Consider the following 22,785-nt stretch of genomic DNA (forward strand, 5'->3'; position numbering starts at 1 on the left):
TCCAGTGCTTAAACAGCCGTGCAGAATTCCACTAGGATGAAGGATTAAAGTCACCCAAAAGCTGGAAGAATATTAGCACCATATTTTTATACCCTTAAAGACCTTGGCATAAAATTACTAAACCATGAAACCGCAGGAGGAATAATCTATTTCCAACCACCGTAGAGTGTTAGTAGCTTGAAAATAAATTGAAGACTCTATAATTTTCTGTTAACCATTGAAATAGTCTGGATGAACAAGAAAAGGTCAGACCTCTGGAAATTGGAAACGGAAACAAAAAAAATTACAAAATTAAAGAAATGGTATGGCCCATGTTTACAACACTCCACTCGAATGTATCTGTGAGGTCTTTATATTATCCCTTGGGGTTTGTTTTTTCTATTATTTGAATAGCAAGTCTCTCTACATTTTAGAAAATAATTCTTACGAACATTTTTTTATCATACAGATGAGAGCGAAATAATGCCATCTTCTTCTTCATTTATGATTTTGATCATTTGCTCTGGCTTTATCATACTGTCATGTTTAGAGATTAAATAGTAATATATATATATATATATATATATATATATTACTATTTATATATATATATTTATATCTTAACACCTCACCGGGATATACCAAATATCCACACATAGCTTATTTCATTACAAAATTGGATTAGATTGGTGATAAAATTATCACATTGCTTAAAGTGAGTAAGGGCAAAAATATAATAAAGAGCTAATTTTCTCACAGTTGACTTAAAGGCTTCGTTTTTTGCTTTTTGGACATATATTAACAAAAAAAATCAGGTGTACATATGTGATTAAAAAAAAAAGTGTCTATTGATTCTAGTACAAATGTGGAAAAAGTCCACAATATATATATATATATATATATATATATATATATATATATATATATATTTTGGGTCAGAGCTTCTGAAACAACGCATTGTGATGCCATCATGCGTGGTCGGATTTGGACCCAAATGTGTCCCTTGACCTCTAGACAGAAAGGCAGTGAAAGGTTAACTTTGCAACTTCTAAAATTAAAAATGCAGTAGCCAATCACGGTTTCTGCTGAAGGAATAAAGCAAAATAATAATAATAATAATAAAAAATAATATAGATTAAATATTTATACATCCTCACTGACCACTGAAGCTTGGTAGACTGTTGTGGGTCGGGAACGGGGGGTTCACAGAATTTATATCAAAACTTGAAAGAAAGCCGCTTGAGAAATAACGGGCGACGTGGAAAAAAAAAAAGGTACCTGGTTCTGATATACATGCATTAGGAGGGCTTAGTGAACGGGGGTCCAGCTTCTAACGCCAGCTGCCATACGTGAGGTGAGACGTCTGCTACTTTTTTTTTTTTTTGCAATGCTTCCAAAAAGGATCCGTCTTATTTCAGTGGGATTATACATATATATATATAATTTTAATTATATATATATTTTTTTATAATATACCAAAACTTAAGGTATAGATAGAAAAAAAAGTTTTACAATTCTAGGGCTGAAGTACCCTAAATGTCCTGGTAATATTCCGACCCGACCTCCACGCTCTGAAGCATGTTCTTCTGATCGAGAGAGGACATCTTGCTGAGCACTTCTGATGATAAGGAGTAGCTGTTTCCCGATTTCTCCTCAAACCAACTGTCCAGGGATCTCTTGGCATCAAAGTTGGCTATGGGGGGGCCGTTCACCGCTATGGTCAAGAGGTCACTCAGCTGATCCATGGTCAGCCTGGAACGGTTATTTTTGCGTAGTCTCTGCAAAGCGTTGCGTCCCTTCTCGCAGCAGGCCGACGACGTCGGAAGGACTTTCAAGATCTGAACGATCTTATTTAAGAGAAGAAACCTCTGTTTGTACTTACAAATGTGGCCGATCATATCTCTGAAACCATTTTTTATGCAGTAGTCCGCCTTCAGTTCTCTCCATTCCATCAACAGACTGCCCCTCGGGTCGGATCCTTCCCTGCAAAAATCAGTTAAAAACGAAGGGACGCCCTCCAGGTGACTGTAGATCTGCAACATTTCCTCCTCGCCGTAGCTTATGAGCTCGTCGGTGCTCCTCGGCCACGCAGACAGGTCGAAGACCTGGCAGCATTTAACGAACATCCGGCTGCGCGAATCGAACCGCTGGGCCAAGGTCAGCTGCGTCTTCTGGCAGATTTTCTCCCGGATGGACTGAAATTTTGCCTCTGCTACGCGGAGGTTCTTCAAGGCGATTCCGTTGAAGCTCTCACGGAAGTTCTCTTCGAACTCCTGAAGGTATTCGCCGGGAGAATCCGTCAGCCTACTAATCTCTTGAATGGCTTCCTCCACCTTCTCATCCACCTGGGACACGAGGAGGTATTCACCTTGGAAGACATAGGCAAGGCGGGACAAGATGGCAATCACATCCAACAGGAAGTAGATAAGCTTAATTGACTGATAATCCATGAGGAACTGCAGCAGGGCAAGCGCTATGGCGGAAGCGTCGGCCCTCTGGGTCTGCCCGCTGACATCTTTGAGATGTGCCACCACTTCAAGGTAGTCCTTAATCAGGGCATTGAGGACGTTCTGCTCGCCGATGATCCATTTGACTGCTCGAATGTCGCCCAAGAACTCCGTTTCTTCGCAAAGGGTTGCCGCGGTGAGTCTCAGCTCACACATTAATCGAGGAGAGTACCTGTAGAAGCTAAGTAACTGCTTTAGATTGTTTTCTAACTCTTCTAAGCAGGGGAGTTCTTTTCCGCTAATCGCATCCAAAATTTCTAGGTGAGGCCGGTGCAACATGAAAGGCAAACACAGTAACCAAGGCAATGTTTTTCTGATTGTCATATACATATTCGCTCGGAGCCCAGCCGTGATGTTGGCGCCGTCGACACCCAAGCCCACGGTTGGCCTTTCGTCCTGAAGTCTTATTCCAAGGGCAGAGAAAGCTCTGTCGATACCTTGAAGATAGTTCTCTGTCGTCGGCAAGCCCAGCTCTTGCATAGACAGGAATTCTGTGGCGGGTGGCCCATCGTTGCTGGTGTATTGGACGTAGATCGCCACCGTATCGGCGAGTAAGTCATCGCTTTGTCCATCCAAGATGATGCTCAAGAAAGGAGATTGTCGGATGCGTTCTACCAAGTCTTCTCGGAGCGCTCTGGCAATGTGATGGATCAGGATTTGACAGTCTCCTTCGTTCATGTACTGGTCGACGACTCGGAGCTCGCACTTCCTTAGCAACTCAGCTAAGGGTCTAAAATCGTAGTAAGGCCTGCCTTCCATCGCCAAGTGGTACGCGGTGTTGAAAAGTAGAGTCATGTTTCTGCACATCTCTTCCGTCTTTTCCGGATGCATCCGGAGCTTATAGAGCTGCAAGCATTTCTTGTGGAGGTTGCTTTGGCTGTGGAGTTTGATGGTGTGGATCTTAAATTGCTTCGATCCGATAATAAAGGCGGAAGTCCGAGAGGACTGCACCGTGTATTGGCGGCAGACGTGGCACCACATTTCATTCAGCGTGGACGAATACCTCAAAAACCAGAATTTCTTGAGCCATTCTTGCTTGAAGCGACGTATTCTCCTCCCGGCGGCAGCAGACATCTTGGAAGGCTCGTCGGCAGCTGCGATCAACTCATTGGAGACCGATTCATCTGCCGAATCCACTTCCTGGTCATCGTCCTCCATCATGGTCGTCGCCGCTATGGCCATGCTTTCGGGTGCTGAAAAACAAAAGCGAACGTGACAAAAACAACGGACAACCACACAAAAAAAAAAAAAATATATAAAAAAAAAAAAAGAGGAAAGAAAGATGAAAGGTAGAAAAGAGAACGCACGTGTATTTTTTATGCACCATGTGACCCAAGAATATGAAAAAAAAACCCGGTAAATTGGTCGGCAACCTTCCAATAATCAAAGCTCTTCGCAAACGGATCGATGTGTAACATACAGTTGGGTAAAGTGACACACTACACGATGAGTACAGAGTTGAAGCCACAGCTCCTAGAGAAACAAAGAAAAAAAACAATCATTTTTTTTTTTCCTTTCTTACCTGAAGTATCTGAAATTTCTGGAACCTCAGTTATATGAGGAGTTCTCAGAGGTGTCTCAGGCGCTCTCCCAGACCTTAACAAGTCCAGCTCCGCCTGGAGCTCTCTGATCTTCTTCTTCAACCTGATACAGTTCGGACAGAAAGACGTGGTGGGGATCTCTTCTGGATCACCCACAGTAGGGGACTCGAACGGGCTCTCTGCTTTGATGCACAAGTGGTTTTCGCCGTCGTCATCCGGAAGACTGGCTTCTCTTTCCAGACCCAGATTGGAAGCACGAGGGATATTCCATTCCATCTGGGTCCTCGTTTGGTTATTGGTTGGAGAACATGGGTGGTTTCCTTTACATCGGTCTCCGTGATTCTCGTACTGATACTTAAAAACCTTTTTGCTCGCGACAGGGCTGCTGGACATCAGAGGATGCTCTTCAGTCTTGGCTGACCCCAGAGAAGCCTCCAGGACATCTTTGAAAATAAGGTCTATCTTCTTCTTCTTGGTCTGAGGGTTGGCATCGCCCTCATCACAGCTTCTCTTGGAAAGACTCTTTCCTTGTTTAAAGGTTGTCAATGGAAAGTGGCCTTTCAAGTCTTCTTGGATCTCCAAAAGTTTGTCATTTTTTTCAACATACAACCTTTTTTCTCCTAGAAAGGAAAATTAGGCGAGTTACCAGTTTGGAACATGTTCCTTGATTATAAAACATTAGGAACAGATTATATATTGTTCAGGTTGCTTTAAGATGCCTGCTAACTATACTCAAGAAAAAAATAAAACACATAAAAAATAATTGGTCACCAAAACCCAAAATTGAAAAACACTTTTTGCCAGCAAAAAGTCATAGTTTTGGATGATGTACAAGCCCTGAGTTAACACTGTTTTAAATACAGTATATCATGCTTATAAAAACATACATTCATGCGATTATGTGCGGAAAGGTGAACGCTTCTCTTTGCAATTGTTTGGAATACACAAAACAGTTTCTTCCCCCTCTTTTCAGAAAGATAATCCACTTGTATGTTTATTATCCTTTATGGGCTCCTTCAATGCAGGGATAAGTAAAAATACATTTTGGACCAAAAAAAAAAAAAGCATCATCCTAGCTGATAAATTTGACCAACTCCAAGGATGTACCAATACATTTAACGATAATTATCCCGTTCATCATCAGGTGCATGCGCAGGATCCTATGAAAAGGTCTATGTAACAAATTCTCTTTAATAAAGAAAGGCAATAAAAGAGCGGCATATAAGATCAGACCATGGAAAACATCCTGAAAATCAATGGCATTATTATTATATAATAAATATATGTATCCATGCAACATTGTAACGATGAAGATACAGTGTAGTTTCTGGAACTAACTCTTTATATTTAGTTTGGCAAGTTCTACAAAAGAGGTGAGCTAAAAACACATTTATTGGCATTAAAAAAATATGGCTCCCAGTATTGTTCTTAGCATGGGGTTTATTGTCCGTTTAAACACGCGGCTTTCAATAAAATAAAATATTTTTGTAACAGTTTAATAAAATACAAAACTTCTTAATATGATCAGATGCTTCCTAATATTATACTCAAATGATTTAGTATAGATAGAATTTATCAGTATGTATCAACTCATTCCAGTCTCCATGCAGATAATCTATATGGCGACAGAGTAAATAGCGACCTGGCCATTGGCAGCTTTCTGGATTAGTTTGAGACGGTGACTTCATAAAGATGGAGAAATAGAAGCATTCCTCGTCATTATACATGGACCCGCAGGTCCATTCCGTCCCAGATCTGGGAAGACAGCTTTCCATTCATCTTAGCAACCTTGTAAGACCAACAGCCTGTAAACCCACCAGCTGTCCAGGCAGAGGAAGTTTTGCATGTGTCTGGGTATTAAGCAGAATTCATCTGTCAATGTAGTCTAGGAAGCCCTGCCAAGCAAGATATGTAACCCACCTTTGCTGCAATGAAGCCCACCTGTGCTACACAGACACCAGTCAATATTCTGTTCACCTGCTCAGGTAGTCAGGCGTGCGAATGGAAGCGTCTCCCCTCAACGTGTTCAAACAGAAGCTAATTCTGGTTAATGTTCTCGAAGGTTTCGGAACCTTTAATACGAATGTTACTAAAACACTTCCTGGCGCAGTAACAGATGGCATTTGCACGTTAACGACTTTCCTTTAAACACTGGAAATAATTATTTTCGAGGTTAATCTGACACCTACACAGAAACCTGAAAACGAGAACAAAAGGGGAACCGCGCCAGCAGCACGACGGCGTCACAAAACACACAGCATTTATTTTTCTTACAGTCAAATCTAATGAACCAACTACGTCAACGACATAGGACCCAGAAACCCAACTCATTAAGCAGATGGGGACGTTTCAAAGAGGCGCTTTGGATTGACTAAGTGTCTTCCAAAGAAATCGCTGAAAGAGAGAACCCGTGAAAAGAGAAAAAAAAAAAAATCACTTAAAATAATGATAAATTATCGCATTATTAGAAAAACAATGGAAAATATAATAACTGAAATTGGGTACACATGGTGCATAAATAGTAACAGTTATTTAACTTTTACAACCCACTGAACATGGCTGTTTTGAGCAACATACAGTATGAGTTGTGAGATTTGGGACAGGAGAGACCGGGAAAAAAGAAGGAAAAAGCTGGTAAAAGGGATGAAAAAAAAGCGTAGAAGGAAGTCGTGTCTGCAAAGTACCTCTGGTGAGATTCCGGTTGATGGTCTCCTGAGACATGCTGTGAAGCCGCTTCATATAGTCGGAGCTGTACCACACTCGGAGCTTCTCCCCGGGCTGGATGTCACGACAGGCACGGAAATAGATCTTCTCGCTATGTTGAAACGCCTTGAGGTTCTGCTCCCGCTCTTCCCTGGAGATCACCACGTATCTAAGGCGGAAGAGACCCCGTAAATGAAGGCATGGACGTGGCCGACAGCGGAACCGTCTCCGTAGGCGCCGATGGAAAATGCTAAAGATACGTTAACACCAACAGGAAACATAGAAACGTCCGCGCCATGCAGACGGATCCGTGTTAAAAGAAATGAATATTACACGTTTTGCACAAACTGACCTTTATATGATACTTTTTAAAGTAAGAAATGGTTATGAATTATTTGCACTATAGCTTTATTGGTTTTAAGCTGGTGCCAAATAAAATTTGGGAAGATTTCATCGTTGGATTGATTATAATAAACCAAATGACATAAAATTACTAATGATGACTAAACTCATGCCAGGCTCCTGTCCTCCATGTCAACCCCCCCAAAAAATTACTCTCTATCCTTAGGTCCATTATTCTCTCCCCGATGTGTTTCTCCTTACACCTGCCTACATGTCCCTTATAAGTTTGACACAACGGCCTTAATCAGAAAAAAAAAACCACAAAAACAGAAATACTTACAGCAAAATCAATCAAAAGTTGATACTATCCAATGTAACAATTTGCTACATTGATCACTAAAGTTGACCGTATCGAGGTTCTAAGAAAAAAGTAACTGGGTGTAATTTGTAATTCCATTTCCCTCCAATGAGCCTTATAATTAAAAAAAAGGAGGAAGGTATGGCAGAAGGAGTCCGCGTCTCTCAATGTTATAATCGTTAGGCTGATACATTCGTTAATAAAACGATGCTTCCATAATGCGTCCAGTCTCTTAATCAAACGAGTCCTTGGGATCCCAAACTTATTAACAACAGACCTGTCCGACTAGCAGCAAGCGGGAGCGAGATGTCTATAATTCTGTCCGACACTACAAATTCTCATATAAAGAGGCAAAGGCTAACTATGACGGTGTTTGCCTCCTGGCACTCTGGGGGTTAATTAAATTACAAAAACGGCAAACACACAGACATACACTTCTCGTAAAATGTTTCTGTAATTATGGAATTGTTATTTTTATTTTTTTGGGGAGACCAAAAAAGCCATAAAAATGTTATTTTCAGTTCAGATAAAAGAAAAGAACTACCGTATTTGCCTGATTATAAGACGAGGTTTTTCCCTGAGCAAATGCTCTGAAAAATACCCCTCGTCTTATAATCAGACCTCAAATAGGTCGGACTATGAGACTAAGATCCAAATCCCCCGCAGGGATGCTGGGGACCTGGATCCTCCTGTGTTATGCCCCCCCCCCCAACTTACCGTTGCTTCTGAGTCCCCGAGTAGTCCGGGCAGCGTGTAGAGCTCTACGTGATTCGTGTAGACAACTTCCGCTCAAGCGCGTAGAGCTCTACATGATGCCCGGACTAAGCACCAGGGACTCAGAAGCACCGGTAAGTTTGGAGGAGGGAGGGGGAGGGAGTGTTATATGGGGGGCATAAGGCATTTCTGGAGGCAGAGTGCTCTGTGAAATGCCTTTTAACCCCCTTAATGCCACTCTGCCCCATAATATGCCTTTTAACCCCCTAAATGCCAGAGTGGCATATAGGGGTATAAGGCTATTCTGGAGGCTTTTATTAACAAACAATTGTTCACATAGTTTACATGAATTAACAGTTACTGGTAAAACTTTTTTCCTTTAGGGTCGTCTTATATTCAAGCTTTTTCTTTTTTTCATAAATTAATATTCAGATTTTGGGGGGTCGTCTTATAATCGAGCAAATACGGTAGTTTTGCCTTTTTGGTATGTCTTTTAAAACTGTGTGCATTTTGCATTCTATATGCACAATCTATAGGAACCTATGGGACTAAAATACCGCCCCCCCGGGGGGGACAGGTTGCCATGGCTCCTACAACTTTACTACTCTTACCCGACTTTGTGGTATGTGATACTGATCTTCTCCTGGCCCTAAAAATGCTTCCATGCTGGCTCCTTAACATGCCTGCCGGACCCCCGCTCGCTAATAAACCGTCTACCCCTGTCTGTTCCTTGCTGGTGGTAAGAACCGAAATTCCTACATCAAGGAAACTCCCTGTAATCATTAGCGTCCGGTAACCTTCATTCTTACTAATGAGCATTTTTGTGAATGAAAGTTTTGTGGTGTATAGAAAATTTAAAATTAGAAAATAAAAATAAAACAATGAAATGATCTTTAAAGGATCCATATAAAAGCAATGATTCTGCCTGTGAAACAAAGTAGCACCCACCTCATCCAATTAGCGCTGGATTCATCCGTCCCGTCGATGGATTTGTATCGGTTGTCATTATCCACGATCTACACAATAATCCAAAATACGGCAACGTTAACAAAAAAATAGATTTGACGCAGAACCACTGTCATGGTGCCCAAAAGACCTTTATACTGTGACAAGTCCCCCGGGGCCGGGGTGTTGGGGCATTTGGCTACCAGAAGCTACATCTAAAGTTTGTCGGGGCAACTTAACCCCTTAATGTCATAAAGGTATGAGATGCTATCAAAAGAAAGTAAGCCGCTTAGCAGTGAACACCCACCAGCCAGGAGAAGAAGCCTGAAGATTTGTCCTTAGTGGAGATCTTCCCTTCATACGGTCCAAAGACATGACCCCTTGGGATGACCTCATCAACGCAGCGCACTTCGCTCTCCCCACTTCTGTCCTTCACCACTTCGATGCCACGCGGCGCGGTCATGATCGCCCGTTCCGGGACCCCGATGGGTACTTGTGTATCCGGTACAAAGACTGGGGGTCCATGACTCGGACATTCGTCCACGAAGTACTCTTGGCAGGATTCGCAGACTAAAAACAAAGAGCATAACGAAAAGTCACCAAAACCCAAAGGTGAGCCCGGTACACAGGATACTAGCGATATAGGGGAATTGGGGGGAAAAAAAGGGACATTTTCCTCTAAAAGTTTATTAAGGGATCAAAATAAACGCAATCGTGAATAAATCATTCAAAGTAATTATCTTCCGGCCACCGGCTCCTTCAAAAACAAGCTGCTGCTTCAAAATCCCATCCCTAAGAGTTTCAACGTTGCTCGAGTTATTTAAAAATCAGCCGAGGGAAGTGATTTTCCTGCGCACGCCGCAGTTCCTGTTACTGCAAGACACAGCAGGAAGTACAGAGCGCACAGGTCAATGGCTTCCCCCACAATGCTGAGAAACAACCCATGAAATCTCAAGTATTTACGTTAAAGACACGGAAACATTTACAGCCCGACGCTCTTCAGATGCTCTGTGAACAAAGACTTATTTCTAAGATTCCGTTTGACTTACACCAGAAATCCACGTGCTGGAGGCTCTTGGACAGAGCGTCTTCTCTTTTCTCCTTTACCCGCTTGTGCTCGAGATCCATGCAGCGAGAATTGGACCCCACTGAGCTAAACAAACAAATATAATAAAAGCATGTTCACGTAACTCCGGAAAGGAGATATAAAGAAGATGATCCTGTTATGAAGGCTGCTTGCGACTACAAGCTGAGAAAGACTTCCCTATGGTGGGCGGCAGGAAACAGCAGGGGATTACTTTACTGAGAGAGTGGTAGATAAGTGGAACAGCTTCCCAAGAGAAGTGGTAGAGGCTAATACAGTGAGGGGATTAAACATGCATGGGATACGGCATAGGGCTCCTGAATCTAAGACGAGACCAACAACTGATTAAGGTTTGAGTCTTTACAGCAGATAAAAACAGGTTACTAGACGGGCCAAATGGGGCCGATCTGCCAGCACATTCTGTGTTTTAAAGGATTGGGCACCCGGCAGCACTCTGGGTTTGGGTGACCCAGAATTCTGGTGGTCTTCCACAAGGGAGATCCTGGGTCACTGTGTATATTCCCCGTAAGACATGTAGCCCTTCTCACCAGAACTGGACGTAGCTCTGCTCTTCAACGGGGGATCCCACTTCTCTCTTCACCCGCACGATATCCCCAAGACTGGGGCTGTACGCCACCCGACATTCCTTCCCAGCGTCGCTCATGGTGCCCTGGAAGCAGACGGAAAGAGATGACTTTTTCTGCGTGCTTTGGGGTAACGGAGATGATTGCGTTTGCGCGTAGGGCGGCCCGCGCGACGCCTTCCGCCCATGGTCCAGGCCATTTACATTTTCCTTGCCTTCACAGATACATTGTCTCAAAGGCTACAGAACGAGCTGCGAGCACACGCAGGGCGTGTTTGAGCCACGACACACGGAGAGGTTACCGCTGACGTATGGTATGTAGCGTGTAGTAGCCTGGCCTGCCGGATTTCACAAAAGCCCAGGAATGCAGCACTTGGTTTATTTCTCCTCCAAACAGTTCTGGACTTGTCTTTCTAGCAGTTCTCTTTCTCCCCCCACAGCCCGGAGTAACCGGCCTGTTTGCTACCTTTAGAAGCAAGCCAAGGAGAAAGCTACGAGAATAAGTCGGCACTCAGGGAGAGGGATATTACTTTGACGTTGAGTGTTGGCTCTTGAAAGATCACATTCAGGACATCATGTAGACTTCAATGCCCAGAAATGAACAGAAGAAGGACTAATAAGATCGCGTAAAGGGCGCTTAAAAATACATTAAACTTGAAGAAGAGGAGAGAGAGAGAACAAAGAGATTTATCGAAGGGGTTATTTTCCTGCCAGCCTAGCACTCGTTCCGTATGGCGTACGGCGAGGGTCCTGTACAAAGCCAATGTATGCGTTACCACCTTCCAGAACAACTACAAATAGCGCTAAAGAGTCTTACGGGGTCGCTTAATTCAAACGCCGCTGCCTTTCATGCTCTGGCATCCCGACTCCCCCATTCCAAAGCCAAATTGGTAACCAAACAGAAAAAAAGTTACTAGTCCAGCCAGCCTCACAAGTACCTTATCCACCTAATACAAGTTGAAGATACCCTAAAGTTCAAAAGTTTGGGGTCACTTAGATTGTTCCTTGTTTTTTTTTTTTTTTAAAGAAAAGTACAATTTTGCCCATTAACGTAACATGAAATGGGTCAAAAATCCAGCGCAGACGGGGTTAATGTCTTTTAAATGAATATTTTAATCTCCTCATAGGCGTACAGAGGCCCTTTATCACTCCCATCACTCCTGTGCTCCAATGGCCCTTTATCACTCCCATCACTCCTGTGCTCCAATGGCCCTTTATCACTCCCATCACTCCTGTGTACCAATGGCCCTTTATCACTCCTGTGTTCCAATGGCCCTTTATCATTCCCATCACTCCTGTGTTCCAATGGACCTTTATCACTCCCATCACTCCTGTGTTCCAGAGGCCCTTTGCGTTTGCTGATCCAAGTTTAAGTTTAAAAGGCGAATTAATCATTAGAAAAACGCTAACAATTCCCGCAGCGCTTCTTACAGTCTTCACATTCAAAGAGTCTGACAAAACTAGAACTGACAGACATTCAGTAAAGAAGGCTGGGCTTGCAGGCTTACAATCTATTTATCTCAGGGTAAAGATTCTGTAAATAAGAGAAACTGAAATATCCCACATGAAACAATTACCTCCTTGTTGCATCCAACAGCCACAATTCTTAGATGCCTAAACATTAGCCCTTAATTACCATCCACTAACTTTCTCACGTTAGGTGTCAGGCTCACAGGATCGTAATTCCCTGTCAAGGATCCGATCCTGTGACGAAGAAAAGGAAAACGCTTGTTCTCATCACCAAAACACGTCTGTTAAAGATAATGGGCTTTCTGTTACTCAGCCGAGATCCCCTGACTGCCCGTAAAGTATACGCCATCTGGCACTCGACGCGCTTTAACTTAAACTGCTTTTGGACTTTACCCCGTGTCACCCAAGGACACGGCCGGTCTACGGTTTTTCCGCGATGTTTATTTGCAAACTTTCAGTTACCAGATTCCTCTATAAACACAAGGGGGGGAAAGAGTTAAACTTTCACCTCCTCCAGACTGAAATGTATGTATTTTATACAGACTCCTTTATATAGTCTAACGCTACTAATCGAGGGCAATCCTTGGGAATAACACCGCCAATTTCTCCCGATTTTACGCCACGTGAGCATCGCTTTACTCGCTTTTAAATTACCCTTTTCTGCCCAGTATAGCCAAACCTTAAAGCCAAGCCATCCGTTTGTCAGCTCGGCTCCATACAGCGTTACCGACGGAACTTAAAGTCACACAAAAAACGTAAAAATAAATCAAAGATCAGAAAATGATCAGCGGTGATAACCTGAAAAGTGACAATGCGGTGTTAAAAAACAAGCAGTTGATTGGTTAAAAGGAGGGAGAAATTAAAAAGGCTTTAATAATTCTTCACTCGTTTAATGTCCTTTATTGTTAAATTGCCGGTTGGGGTTGATCGCTGGCAGCCTTTCCAAAATGGCAACTTCCTGTAGTTGCTGTGATGTCATCAAAACACAGGCAGTGGAACTTCCTCTTTAATGAAGAAGCTGACTGGATTACTACCTTTTTACCGTATGGTTTAGGGTAAAACTATAAGGGGCATATTCCTGCCTTAAATGTTGTTGATAACAACATTTATCCCCCATTTATAGCCCCAGAGCTAAAATGAAGTGAATATTCTAGATATATATACCCCCTGGCTCAAAAGTTTGGGGTCACTGAGCTGTTTTTGTGGGAAAACAAGGAAATTTCTGTCTGAAACATTATCGCAAAAGGGTTTTCTAACCATCAATCAGCCTTTTAAACTCAAACAGCGTCGGCTTAGAGAGTATTGAGGGCGAAGGTTTGTTCAGACCCCCGTGCCACTGGCCAACGTGCCGGTTACCGGGGGGGGATCTCTCACCTCCCTAACTAGCTTCCCTGTACTTTAAATCCCTGTGCGCCGGGATATGAGGTCATTTCCTGCCGCTCTGCAGCGAAAACGCCTCACCCGGATCGACCCATCGCTGCTGTTCTTGGACACTTCCGTAAACCAAAACGCGGCTCCAGAAACTGCATTCCTAGATCCGCCAGAAAAATTATTATTTTAGAAATAAAATCTATTATATTTTTTTCTCTGGAACACTTTATTGTCATGTGACACAAAAGCAGACACTAGTAGGTAGTTGCCCGACGGCGCCCACACCATGCAAATCTGCACACAATAATGTTACATTAAACGCAGCATACAAAAATAACACATTTCCATTGTTATCGGTTGATGTGTTGTGACATACAAAAATTTAAATAAAGTAACAAAATCAGTTGACTAATTCATACTTTTCGATGGTGACACTTGGAGGTACTGGTTAACACTTTCAGTGCCTTTGCCTTGGTTGCTATCCCTTTGGCACTGTTAGGGTTAAGTAGAAGGGGCCTCACACTTGTCCCTGTCACTTGCCCCTGTAGCGCTTGGAGGAGGCTTTACCAGGTCTATATATACGCTGCAAGCTGTAACTGCCCCTCCTGCCCCCCGGGCTGCTCACACAGCATAAATCCGACACCCTGACCTCACAGGCCCTGTCCCGCTGCACCCCGCAGAGCCCACCTGGTCCCAGACCACGCCTCTTCCTTCCTCCGAGCCGCTACACTTATGCCCCGCCCACCGCCATTGACTCCCGTAATCGGCTAGCCCAGCCCACACATTCCATTGGCCGCGGCGCCTGCCAGTCTGCGGGCGAGCCAGGGCTACAATGTAGCAAGTCTAACAGGAGGGAAACAGGGCGGCGGGAGCGCGCAGGGCTGAGAGTGGCGATGCGCGCTCTCGCCCGTACCTGCAGCTGGCGCCCCCCCAGTCCCCACAGCCCCCTGGTTCCCCCGGCAGGGGTTATAGAGCCATCCAGTGTACCACCTGGCCCCCCGCACCCCTCCCTGCTCGGTCCCGGACCCTCTGGGGCCCTGTGGGCCACTCGCCACAGTGGCTAGTAACCGGGTGGTGGCTGACTCACCTCCCCAGGCGGGGCCGGTATGTGGGGGGGCTCCGGGCGGCGGGTGGGGGTCCCGCGTACCGCTGTAGGGGCTCAGTGCCGCAGGCCACCGCCGCCGCTCCTCGTCTCCCCGCCGCCAGCTGTGAGCACCATCTTCCTGCACAGGAAATGACGGGGGGCGGAAGGACCGGCACCGGGGGGGCAGAGAGGGGCAGAGCCGGCACCGGGGGGGACAGAGAAAGCAACCCCGTGCGTGTTTGAGGACTGGGGCATTAACAATTGAAGGGCTGGGAGTTGTCACCTATTAACCCTTACATAACCCCCGTGTGCTGAGAGGAAGGACCTGTCACCTGTTAACCCCCGTGTGCTGGGAGAGGGTGAACTGTCACTTGTTAACCCCTAGTTTGCTGGTAGGAGGGGGGGCTGTCACTTGTTAACCCCCAGTGTGCTGGGAGAGGTGGAACTGTCACTTGTTAACCCCCAGTGTGCTGGGAGAGGAGGGACCTGTCATCTCTTAACCCCCAGTGTGCTGGGAGAGGGTGAACTGTCACTTGTTAACCCCCAGTGTGCTGGGAGAGGAGGGAACTGTCATCTGTTAACCCCCAGTGTGCTGAGAAAAAGATGGACCTACCACTTGTTAACGCTCAGTGTGCTGGAATAGGAGAGAGTTGTCATCAGTTAACCATCAGTGTGCTGCGAGATGACGCTCTGTCACATTTTAACCCTCAGTGTGCTGACTGAAGAGATCTGTTGGCTACTAACACCTACCATGGCTGTCACTTCCTTTACTGCACTAGGATAAGAGGACAGCAACCCCGTGCGTGTTTGAGGACTGGGGCATTAACAATTGAAGGGCTGGGAGTTGTCACCTATTAACCCTTACATAACCCCCGTGTGCTGAGAGGAAGGACCTGTCACCTGTTAACCCCCGTGTGCTGGGAGAGGGTGAACTGTCACTTGTTAACCCCTAGTTTGCTGGTAGGAGGGGGGGCTGTCACTTGTTAACCCCCAGTGTGCTGGGAGAGGTGGAACTGTCACTTGTTAACCCCCAGTGTGCTGGGAGAGGAGGGACCTGTCATCTCTTAACCCCCAGTGTGCTGGGAGAGGGTGAACTGTCACTTGTTAACCCCCAGTGTGCTGGGAGAGGAGGGAACTGTCATCTGTTAACCCCCAGTGTGCTGAGAAAAAGATGGACCTACCACTTGTTAACGCTCAGTGTGCTGGAATAGGAGAGAGTTGTCATCAGTTAACCATCAGTGTGCTGCGAGATGACGCTCTGTCACATTTTAACCCTCAGTGTGCTGACTGAAGAGATCTGTTGGCTACTAACACCTACCATGGCTGTCACTTCCTTTACTGCACTAGGATAAGAGGACAGGGTCGCCATTAAACTCCTGTTTTTCTCAGAGATTAAGAAGCTGACAAACTATTAACCATTCCTGTGCTGGGAAAGGATACACGTTAACCCCTTCATGTGGAAATTGGTCCCCTTTTTATTATCATTATGCTGGGAGGGGGGATTTAATTTGTTAACCCTTATCGTGCGAGTAGTCTTCACATCCTTAGCTGACCCTAATAAAACATGCACACCTTATAGAAGTTAATCTATTAACTCCTTCAGCGTTGGCAGCTGTCACTTTTACTTATAGGGAGCTGCTGGCACTTACTTTGGCACTGCCTAGTGGACAGTGTTGGTACGGCAAAGTAGAGTGGTGTTAACTCCTACAGTGCCGCAGTAACAGCTCTCACTTCAAGGGCAGTTAACCCCTGCATTACCAAAAATACAGGATAGCCATTGTTACTGCTTGGACAGGATTGGACTGTCTGAATAAATAGCACTAGACACATACAGTGGTGGCAAAGAAGATGGATATCTTAGTAACATTAACTACTGCAGTGCAGGGAAGGAAAAGCTGTTCCCAAGCAGCTAGCATTAACCCCTTCAATGGCATTAAGATTATTTTCTACTTTGTGTATCTTGTGCACTAAAAAGGACAATGCAACTGGTATTTTAAAGCAGCTCAGTTTAATATAGTATGAGCCAAAGGGGTTGGGGTTTTCATGTCTACAAATCATCCATAAACAGGTCACCGTCACCTTGTTAACACAGATCCCTTTAATGGCCCTGACTAACAGTAAATCTTCTGATGTTTGCCATGGACTCTTATTATTGGGTCACAATAATCCTAATAACCTCTTTAGCTTTTGGGTAAGTTCAGTATTGTGACCTCATTTGTTGCATGGAAGAACAGAATGTTTCTTATAAAGGACCTTTCCAAAAGCTGATGTACAAAGAGTTAAGTGCCTGTCTTGTCCGAAGACCCATGGGTCATGTGTTAGGCGACTAGAGATACTTGGCTTCATGGTGCCAACCAGTGAAAAGGTTTATAAACTGCATAACGCGGAGGAAAAGAGCGTTCAGATACCTAAAGGAATTCACCTACTCAACAAGTTTATTTTACAAGGGAGAATAAAAATGAAAGTTTCAAGTGGCTTAGCTGAAATGTAAAAAAGTACTTCATTTGCAGGGTGGTAGATACATGGGATAGCCTCCTAGATAGATGGTAGATCTAGGTGGTAGATACATGGGATTGACCTGGCTAAATGCCTACCAGATATGTGTAATGACTGTAGAAGAGGATCTCGTAAAACACGGTAGTCCAGGCCTCCGCCGACAATACAACGTGTACTGAAGGCAAGAGAACTGGAGCAAGCAGGAGCAAAAGACATGCACTGACACCAACCAAGGGTAATGAGGGAGTGAAGGTGCAGCGCTTAAATAGGCAACCTGGAGCGAGAACGGGGCAATTGAGGTCAACTGAGGTCATATATGTGCTTCTACATTTCGTCCCGCTGTAGTAGTCCTCGGAGGGCAGCGGGACCGGAGAGGCGTCGGCCATGCAGGTAAGTCCTGACAATATGGACATGAAAGACCCTTTGGAACATTAACGCATCTCCTGCTAAGGTCACATCACTGGGAAGAGGAGTTTAGAACAAGAGGCCTGAATGAAGGTGGAGGTTGGATGATGGAAGGGTTTGTTCACTGAGGTCTACTTTGGCAGGAGAACCCCCAAAAGCCACAGCAAAACTGCTGTGGTTAAAAAGCCAACTTGGACCTTCTGTCAGGGGAAGCTTAATGGGATCCCTTTCTATGTATTTGGGTGCGATAGGATTGTAAGCTTGCGAGCCGGGCTCTCTCCACCTGCTGTATCGGTTTCTCTTAGTCTGTCAATTCTAGTCCCGTCATACCCCATGAATATATGTATTGTAAGAAGCGCTGCGTAAACTCTTGGCGCTTTATAAATAAAAGATGATAATAATTCCCATATATATAGTTTCTGCTGAGATCACCCTAGAAGAGCCTAATCACAAAGGTTCCAGCTGGGTCACATTGGCTAAAAATGAACAACTTGTTTATTCACGAAAACCATCTTGACTACAGTTCAAGTTGGCTTGACTTAACAAAAGTATAGAAACTCGTCTATTCAGAGACATTTGAGCCTGACGGTCAAATTAAAAAAGTGCATCAACTAGACCCATGAGGACCCACACCTCCTTTGAACTCCACAACAATGGCAACTTGATCCAACGCTATAGGAGACCCCCAATGTTTATCGTAACGCCACACTTTGTTTTTGTGAATAGACAAGTTGCTGGTTGACTCATCTTGGGTTCTGTTGACTGGTTTTACGTTACCTTTCAAATTTGACCAACAACTTGGACTTTCTCTGTACTGACTTCCCAAAATCATGCATTAAATATTATTTTTATTTTGAGAAATGTCTCCCAGCAGGCATCTGGCATCACATGCAAATGAATGACTTACAAGTCACGTTCTCTACTGTATCTGGGCCCTTACAGAATGGTTCTCTGTGTTATTTATAGTGATTTCACAGTTCCCCTCCTGTGCCGGCCAAGTGTTTCCTACCGTTTTAAACTAATTTTCCATCTGTTTTATAAAAAAAAGTTATGCTATACACCGGCAGAGGTTTGATTATATACAATATGGACAGCAAATGGAACAGTAAGTATATTAAAATATATTTGCAGCAACGCAAGTGCATGCTGATTGTTAAAGTTTACAAAAAATGAAATAGTGAGAGCAGAGACTGCAATCTTTAGCATACAATATCATATAATTAAAGAACATGTTATGTGCAATCTCACCAGCAGGAGGCGCAATAAGAAATAGCTGAATAATTGTGTTTCTTTTTCTTTCTTCGGTGGGTTTGCTGCTGCCACCTATTGGTCAATAAGAGAAACTGACTATTAACAGATGGAGTCCTGTCTCACATCTTAAACCCTTACTTGAGGTACTTATTTAGCTCACTGGTGTCATTAAAAATAAACCTTTATTCCATAAGACATTGTGCGTGTGTTGTTTCAAAATCAGCGGTTTTCAGCTTAGTGTAATGGCAGGGGCCCGGCCGGCGAACCATAACTGCGGAAGCTGGCGCTGGCTCGGCCCTGGCTCGTGAGAAAAGAGGAGCAGAAGCCAACTCAAATAACTCAGGTCGTTGTGAGCTTCTATATGGTACTTATGGTAGGTTTAGTTGCTATTATGAATGAAGACTCAGTTTATCCCATGCGCGGCCATGCCTTGGAGGTGTAGTCCCTACTTCCTCCTACTTGTTCACCGTGCTACACGCCGACCTAGAAGTAAGCGAGAACCTCTTAGAACATTATATTGTTCTTCGTCTTCTGTCTTCTCTCTTTCATCTTCATCCCCATCTCCACGACCATAACCGTGAACCTCCAAAACGGCGGCACTAGCGGTGACCCCCCCCTCTCTCTCCCAATCCTCCAATTAGAGGTTAAGGGTAGAGGACATCACCGAAAGTGCCATCATTTTGCCTGAAGGAGAAGATGAGAAGATGAAGAACGGGAAGATGCGGAAGGGGAAGCAGAACCGGCAATGGTCGGCAGAGAAGGTAGGGAAAAATTTAGAGAGCGTGAACAAGAGTGAGTGAGAGTGTGAGTGAAAGGGCCCATGGATTTCGGACGAAAATTCTAACCTTTTTGTTCACTGAATTTGCCAAAATATGGTAAATTTGCGTACAAATCGGAATGCCCAAGTCTAGTGATGACTATGATTGTAATGATTAGGCGTAAACGCTTTCACATTTTTTTTCTTGAAGATCTTCCTTGGACCGATACAGCATTACGCATTTTTGTGTTCATGATCATAACAGCAAACTGGCCGGCATTTCGTTGATGTCGTTAAACGCTAAATGAATATTATGCTGTTTTAATCGAATAAACATTAAACCGAAAGCGTCTGTTTTATTTAATTTCACTAAAATATCAGATCATTTCCCGTGGCTTACCAAAAAGAGTTATAAAGAGAAATAATATCCAGTTGGGGATAATGAAGCGAATTAGCTAAATGCATCTCTATCACCAAATGTGAAATGTGTTTCGCTGGAGCAGAATTTACAAAAAATAAGGTAAAAAAAACTGGAAAAAAAAAGTTGGCAAAACACAGATCCGTCAATAAAACATTTAACAGATGAGCGTCTAAAAATAAATTGTTCCCAGGCATGAAAACGTCCAGGATTGTGTTTGATTTATTCAAAGAGAAATATCCAGCATATAAAACCCCTATTGGGGGTGCAGGCGCGGGGCTTTGGGGTTAATAAGGGCTTTTGTGACCATATAGGCAGCTGCCTACAAGCTATAGGGTGGTAGATATGTTTTTCCCTGCTGTAAAGACTCAAACCTTAATGGGTCGTTGGTCTCGTCTTAGATTCAGGAGCCGTATGCCTATCCCATGCATGTTTAATCCCCTCGCTGTATTACCCTCTACCACTTCTGCTGGGAGGCTGTTCCACTTATCTACTACCAAACTACAAACGCCCTTATGTTTCATCTTAGCATCTGTCCTTCTCGCATCTGCAAGAACACATCGCTTGTGCTCTTCTCTCACTCTGCATGGTACCTGTTGTTAGCGTTAGATTTTATTCCAACATTCTAGAACTTCCAGACTGTACAGAATTATGCACTTTTAGGCAGCAGTTTGAGAAAAGGGTTCAATAAATGAATGTTCCTGCCATAAAAATGCCATTTATGTTATGGAAATAAAAAAAAAAAGTTACACGCATTGAATCAGACGGCAGTGTTGTTGAAATGCGTTTCTGTAAATGAACACAAAGCATTAATGTACGACGCTGCGGAATATGAGAGCGATATCAGAATATTGACCATCATTTCTAGATTATCTCTCTTTCTTCAGTCATGTAGCTCTAAAATAAAGTTATTTCTGCGGAATATTAAACCGATTGCTGCTTCTAAAACATCTGATATCGTGCGTCGGTGGCTGGACCCGACCTTTGGGGAGATCTGAGCGATGAAGCCATTATTTGTCAGAGATAACAGAATATAAAGCTGGGTTTTCTCATTCCCCAAACAGATGGCCGATTCCCATCATTTCAGTCCAGAGCACCGTGCCCCGGCTCTGAGAGGCACAAATATTACAAGTGATGCATTGTGTTTAGGAAAACAATCTCAGTCTCCTCTCTGATACATTACCTGGTGTGGACGCACTGTCCCAGACTGCTCAAGCTCTATTTACTTTGGATCGTACCGGCCGCCCCCACCGGCCCATTAGCCGTAGTTAACCTGACCCTCCATTGTGTTTCCATTGTGTTTCAGTCGTACTTAGTTATCTGCCTCCTACAACAACGATCTGTCACATGCGCCCTCTACTGGCTGCTCCATGCATAGCACTTGGAAATGACTTCATTAGTGATGGGTAACTGTGCCACCTTGATATGGATATCTACAAAATTATATGGCTGTCATGACATCATACAGTGACAGACACAATATATGAAATTTATACAGAAGGTGGTGGGATGAGTTTGGAGAAACCATCAGGCATTAAAATCAAATAAATCCTGGAATTAGCTGATTATTACACAGGCTTTTGCTTCTAATTAAAAGTGCTCTTCAGGCCAGCGATGGGAGCCACTTCTCAGCAGTTGAGTAAAAATGAGGAATAGTTTATTAGCTATAGAAATCAGCATAAAATGTCATCCAATGAACGAGAAAAATACGAGAACGTGCTTATGGAGATGAAATCGCCCATCCCCCAAACCTAATGTCTCGAAAACAGTTCTTGAAAAAAAAGATAAATTTATACCGAGTTGAATGCAATTTGGTTGCTCTTAAAGCTGAAAAGGTGTCTCTTTAAGGAAAAAGTTGCAATTTTTTTTGTCATTTTTGTCCAGTGCCCATTCCGGACACGTGATGGTAAAACATGCCTTTTCCCTGCATACCATCGTTGAAAAGCTCCCCATCTGGCTAGGTTAACATGACATTTATCTTCAGGAGAACAATGCCCACGTTCTGCTTTGTCTTTGCTGATGTGATTTAGTAAAACAAAAAGTGTCAGCGTGACCGATACTCACCAAGCCTTTATATTGACATAACTTACGTATTCAATTGTCTTCATTCTTTACTCTAAAAATGAACGTATTAGGGAAAAAATGTTCCAATGTCTGAGTTTAATATATTTGAAGGTTCTTGAGCAACAAATGTATCTATAAGGCGGATCTTGGATGAAAGGGTGAAACACAGTAGACATCTCAGGATACATTCTTAAAAGCACTTTGCCCCCTCAAGTCCTTTAACCACAGCCCCCTGTGATCAGTATTGTCTTGAAACTCCTTGTCTTTGCCACCAAGATGGGACATATCTGTCACTTCTGTCCCCAGATACATTTTCAGAGGTCTCAGGAGATGGTGGCTTCTCCAGCAACGCTGCATTCCCTCCATTGGGCTTTATGTTATTGCCAAATCTCTAAGGTTCCTATTGTGTTGAATTTGAAGGTAAAGCCAACATCGATTTACCCTGTTGTCTGGTTCTAGGTATCTGGGGTGGCCCAGGGGGTGCCCTTTGTGATCCTTAATTAAAATATGTTCAACTTGACAGAGCTAAAAAAATATGACCCCTTTCACCTTTTGTTTAAACGTCCTGACGCCATGCCCTGATATATTTGGCAAATACCATATTCTCTAAAAACAAAGCCCAATTTTATTGGATCCAAGAAGGTTTAGTATTTAAACTAATCAAGTGGAAAAAGAGGCAACTCTTTCTATTAAAATAATACTCACCAGGTCCA

The 22,785-nt window shown here is 43.8% G+C and overlaps 1 protein-coding gene across 1 annotated transcript; it reads right to left on the minus strand.

Moving 5' to 3' along the window:
- Window positions 1-1,511: 1,511 nt before the first annotated feature.
- LOC149275727 (zinc finger protein 862-like) lies at window positions 1,512-10,837 on the minus strand. Its single transcript, XM_089504421.1, has 7 exons — window positions 10,722-10,837; window positions 10,139-10,242; window positions 9,397-9,659; window positions 9,093-9,160; window positions 6,712-6,899; window positions 4,009-4,647; window positions 1,512-3,679 (listed from the first exon to the last, which is right to left on the minus strand). The coding sequence occupies exons 1-7, from the start codon at window positions 10,835-10,837 to the stop codon at window positions 1,512-1,514; spliced, it is 3,546 nt and encodes a 1,181-aa protein (XP_089360547.1).
- Window positions 10,838-22,785: the final 11,948 nt, after the last annotated feature.

Source organism: Sceloporus occidentalis, unplaced genomic scaffold (genome assembly GCF_023333645.1).
Source record: "Sceloporus occidentalis isolate IW3139 unplaced genomic scaffold, rSceOcc1.0.p SCAF_270, whole genome shotgun sequence".
Classification (NCBI taxonomy): domain Eukaryota; kingdom Metazoa; phylum Chordata; class Lepidosauria; order Squamata; family Phrynosomatidae; genus Sceloporus; species Sceloporus occidentalis.

Excerpts from the sequence above, each read along its gene's own strand:
- LOC149275727 (XM_089504421.1), bottom strand. The coding sequence starts at position 10,837 with ATGAGCGACGCTGGGAAGGAATGTCGGGTGGCGTACAGCCCCAGTCTT. Across the intron at positions 9,161-9,396 it reads CAGGCTTCTTCTCCTGGCTG|ATCGTGGATAATGACAACCG; the intron begins GTGGGTGTTCAC and ends ATTATTGTGTAG. Across the intron at positions 6,900-9,092 it reads TCCAGCGCTAATTGGATGAG|ATACGTGGTGATCTCCAGGG; the intron begins GTGGGTGCTACT and ends CTTCCGCCTTAG.